At 43.6% G+C, this 4,032-nt stretch overlaps 1 protein-coding gene across 1 annotated transcript; it reads left to right on the top strand.

The window, feature by feature from the left end:
• Positions 1-382: 382 nt before the first annotated feature.
• Positions 383-2,980, top strand: LOC122075806 (leucine-rich repeat receptor-like serine/threonine-protein kinase BAM1). Its single transcript, XM_042640977.1, has 2 exons — positions 383-2,001; positions 2,261-2,980. Exons 1-2 carry the CDS (start codon positions 648-650, stop codon positions 2,383-2,385), a joined length of 1,479 nt encoding a protein of 492 aa, XP_042496911.1. The 5' UTR covers positions 383-647; the 3' UTR covers positions 2,386-2,980.
• The last annotated feature ends 1,052 nt before the right edge of the window (positions 2,981-4,032 follow it).

Raw genomic sequence — 4,032 nt, 5'->3', positions numbered from 1 at the left:
CTCTATTTTTTGACTGCTTCTTCGGCGGCGGTTTGAAGTTAGCAAGGCTTTGTACTGTAACATTCTAAAAAATGGGTTCTGATGTTTTTTTATTTTTTTGAAACAGAAATGAGGTAAAACCTGTATGGAAAGCCCGGTTCAATTTCTTATTTTTTTGAAATGAACCGGGCACTTATGAGACTTTTGAATCCATTTTTTGGAACATAAAATACTTATTTTTCATTTTTAGAATTCATTCTGAGCAAAAGGCGCCGAAATAGGTATCACTTCTAAGTTATGAAGGGTAAATGGGGAAATTACCCTCAAAACATAACTTTGTTATGTTTCAAGGAATCCTAACCCCATTTTCACTTGCAGAGGCGAGAGGCGAGAAGGAGTACGGCACCATCCCCGATTTCATTGGTGATTTGCCAGAGTTGGAGGTGTTGCAGCTTTGGGAGAACAATTTCACTGGAAGTATTCCTCAGGGACTTGGAAGGGATGGTAAGATTCAGCTCCTCGATTTTTCATCGAACAAGCTGACTGGGAATCTCCCACCGGATCTTTGTTCTGGGAATAGGCTTCAGACGCTGATCGCATTGGGAAACTTTCTGTTTGGTCCCATCCCGGAATCTCTGGGGAGATGCGAATCGCTCACTCGGATTCGGATGGGTGAGAACTTTCTCAATGGTATCATTCCGAAGGGGCTCTTCGGCTTGCCCAAGCTCGCACAGGTCGAGCTTCAAGACAACTACCTTGAGGGGAGCTTTCCGAAGACTGATTCGGTCACCGTGAATCTGGGGCAGATCAGCCTTTCCAACAACCAGCTCACGGGATCTCTGCCTCCTTCCGTAGGTAACTTCTCTGGCGTGCAGAAGCTCCTTCTTGATGGTAATATGTTCTCTGTCCGTATTCCGCTGGAAATTGGAAAGTTGCAGCAGCTATCCAAAATGGATTTCAGCAGCAACAAGTTCTCCGGTCCAATAGCACCAGAGGTCAGTCAATGCAAGTCGCTGACATTCATCTATCTCAGCTACAACGAGTTATCCGGCGAGATCCCCCCAGAGATCACGAGTATGCGGATCTTAAACTACCTGAATCTCTCAAGCAATCATCTCGTTGGGGGCATTCCTCCGTCAATCTCAACAATGCAAAGCTTGACTTCAGTGGATTTCTCCAACAACAATCTGTCTGGTTTGGTTCCAGGCACCGGTCAGTTCAGTTACTTCAATTCCACTTCCTTCGTTGGCAACCCCGAACTCTGTGGTCCATACTTGCGGCCTTGCAAATCTGGTGACGGCGACCAACAAACCCATGTGAAAGGCCCACTCTCTGCTTCGATAAAGCTCCTCCTAGTCATTGGCCTTCTTGTCTGCTCGATAGCATTTGCAGTCGCTGCCATCTTCAAAGCTCGGTCACTGAAGAAAGCTAACGAGTCCAGGGCGTGGAAACTAACGGCTTCCCAGCGTTTGGATTTCACTTGTGATGACGTCTTGGAATGCTTGAAGGAAGGCAACATCATAGGGAAGGGAGGTGCTGGTATTGTGTACAAGGGCATCATGCCTAATGGCGACCAGGTTGCCGTGAAAAGGCTGCCGGTGATGAGCCGAGGATCGTCTCATGATCATGGGTTCAATGCAGAGATACAGACTCTGGGTAGGATTCGACATCGCCACATTGTTAGATTATTAGGATTTTGTTCCAACCATGAAACCAATCTTCTGGTTTACGAGTATATGCCTAATGGGAGCTTGGGTGAACTCCTGCATGGCAAGAAAGGAGGTCACTTGCACTGGGACACAAGGTATAAGATTGCAGTAGAGGCTGCCAAGGGTCTCTGTTACCTACACCATGACTGTTCCCCATTAATCCTTCACCGTGATGTGAAATCAAACAACATCCTCCTTGATTCCGACTTTGAAGCTCATGTTGCTGATTTTGGTCTTGCCAAGTTTCTACAGGATTCAGGCACCTCAGAGTGCATGTCAGCTATTGCCGGTTCCTATGGTTACATTGCCCCAGGTATTATGCAATTTCCATTTTTAATTCATGTGGTACTATTGAAACTTGAAACAGATCCTTCATCTTTCAAATCAAAAGTGAAGCTTTTATTACTACTCTGTTTCTCATCAAAATTTGCTCTGTTAAGTTCTTAGTGGGTTCTAGAATTTATTTTGAGTTTACTAATTTTGACATAATTATGTTCCTTTAGATTATGGAGGTTGAAATTTTATGAGGTTTGGTTGATGATTTATTTAAAAACTGATGTGGGGTTGTGCAGAGTATGCCTACACACTGAAGGTTGATGAGAAAAGTGATGTGTACAGCTTTGGGGTGGTTCTGTTGGAATTGGTGAGTGGTAGAAAACCAGTGGATGAGTTTGGGGATGGGGTAGACATTGTGTAGTGGGTGAGAAAGATGACTGATTCAAACAAGGAAGGAGTCCTAAAGATCCTTGATCCTAGACTCTCCTCAGTTCCTCTACATGAGGTGATGCATGTCTTCTATGTTGCAATGTTGTGTGTAGAGGAACAGGCTGTGGAGCGTGCCACAATGAGGGAAGTGGTACAAATCCTAACAGAGCTGCCCAAGCCTCCTAACTCCAAGCAGGAAGAAGACGAGTCAACTGTGACAGAAACAGAGTCTTCCCCACCATCTGCTCCCACACTAAAGACCCCAACCATAGCCATTAGAGAAGCAAAAGAAGTACAGCAAGAAAGGGCACCTCAGTCGCCACCAACTGATCTGCTTAGCATCTGATGACCCAAACAAGATTGGGCCATCCTAGAATTCAATTTCAGGGATTTGGGTTTACACCTGCCTTTTGTTTTAATTAATTTTTAAATGTAATGAGTGGTGTTTTCTCTAACTTTGCTCAGTGTTTCAAGCTTTTCTTGTACAGTAGCGAGAAATTGGTGGGTTGGGTGGCTTTCCTTCTTGTATTATTATTCATCATCATGCATGCGCGTTTAGTAATTTGGACTGTCACTTTCTCTGTGTCTCTGTCTAGTGTTTACTGATGAGAATGCTCTTCACAACGCACTGCTACTACTTCTACTACTCACAGCTCTGCAAAACAATGTTATATCTAAACAACCGTGTTGAAGTGAACACCATGTTGTTGATATGGAGATATTCTTATTTGTCTCATTCAACTTAAGTTATTTGGGTAATAATGATTTTCATAACTTAGAATTTATTAAAAAACCATTGACTATCCTTAGATTTTATTTAAAAATCACAACTTTGACACTCATGGTGAAGATGACACTTTATGTAAATATTGGTTTCTAACAGAAACGATTCTGTTAAGTACGAACCATACATGTTTCTGTTTCTTTCAGGTTACAAAATCAATTTTTTTTTGCGATTACTATACAACATTTAAGATGCAGAATCACTCCAAAAAAATAGAAATGCAAAAAAGTGTGCTAGCCCCAAAATCATGTTAAAAAAATAGAATCGTTACAGTACAGAGCCCAAGTTACCAAGTTGCGATGTGCTCAAGTCCCAAACCCAACAACGTCGAAAGTCCATAGCCTTCAAGTGGCAGATCCTATAAATATTAACAAAAAGTATCATCCGAGGAGCATCCAATGGAGATGGATGGAATGTTCGACCTGGATCTCGTTCTTATCCCGCCTCAGTTTGCGGTGGAGATCTCCTCGAGTGTTGAAGGAATTCCGGTGCCTCCGCCACTGCCGCCATCAGATTCAGAGCCTTTGGTGTCCAATATGCCCACCGTAGTCATCGTCTCCACTGCAACTGATAATGTTTGTCCCGTTTGCATTGAAGAATTAATCCACCACCACCACCTCCAACTACCATCGTTAGCCGCAACCGAAGAAGAAGGGAGAGGAGCAGCCAAACAGATGCCGTGCGGCCACATCTTCCACTCGTCTTGTATCTCAGCTTGGCTCTACCTCCGTCGCTCTTGTCCTCTCTGCCGCCGCCTCTTACTCAGCTGAAGCCTGAAGCTGTGGTGTTCTATATTCAATATTTCTAGCTAGCTACGCCTTAATTCTCTTTTTATGTTCTTTCCCTCATTCAGTT

Source organism: Macadamia integrifolia, chromosome 4 (assembly GCF_013358625.1).
Source record: "Macadamia integrifolia cultivar HAES 741 chromosome 4, SCU_Mint_v3, whole genome shotgun sequence".
Taxonomy (NCBI): domain Eukaryota; kingdom Viridiplantae; phylum Streptophyta; class Magnoliopsida; order Proteales; family Proteaceae; genus Macadamia; species Macadamia integrifolia.
Note: the sequence above shows the minus strand (reverse complement) of the source record. Positions and strands in the feature narration are given on the sequence as shown.

Bases quoted from the DNA above. Each gene is read 5' to 3' on its own strand.
- LOC122075806 (XM_042640977.1), top strand. From the start codon at position 648: ATGGGTGAGAACTTTCTCAATGGTATCATTCCGAAGGGGCTCTTCGGC. The intron at 2,002-2,260 runs GTATTATGCAAT...GGGGTTGTGCAG, and splicing joins CTATGGTTACATTGCCCCAG to AGTATGCCTACACACTGAAG.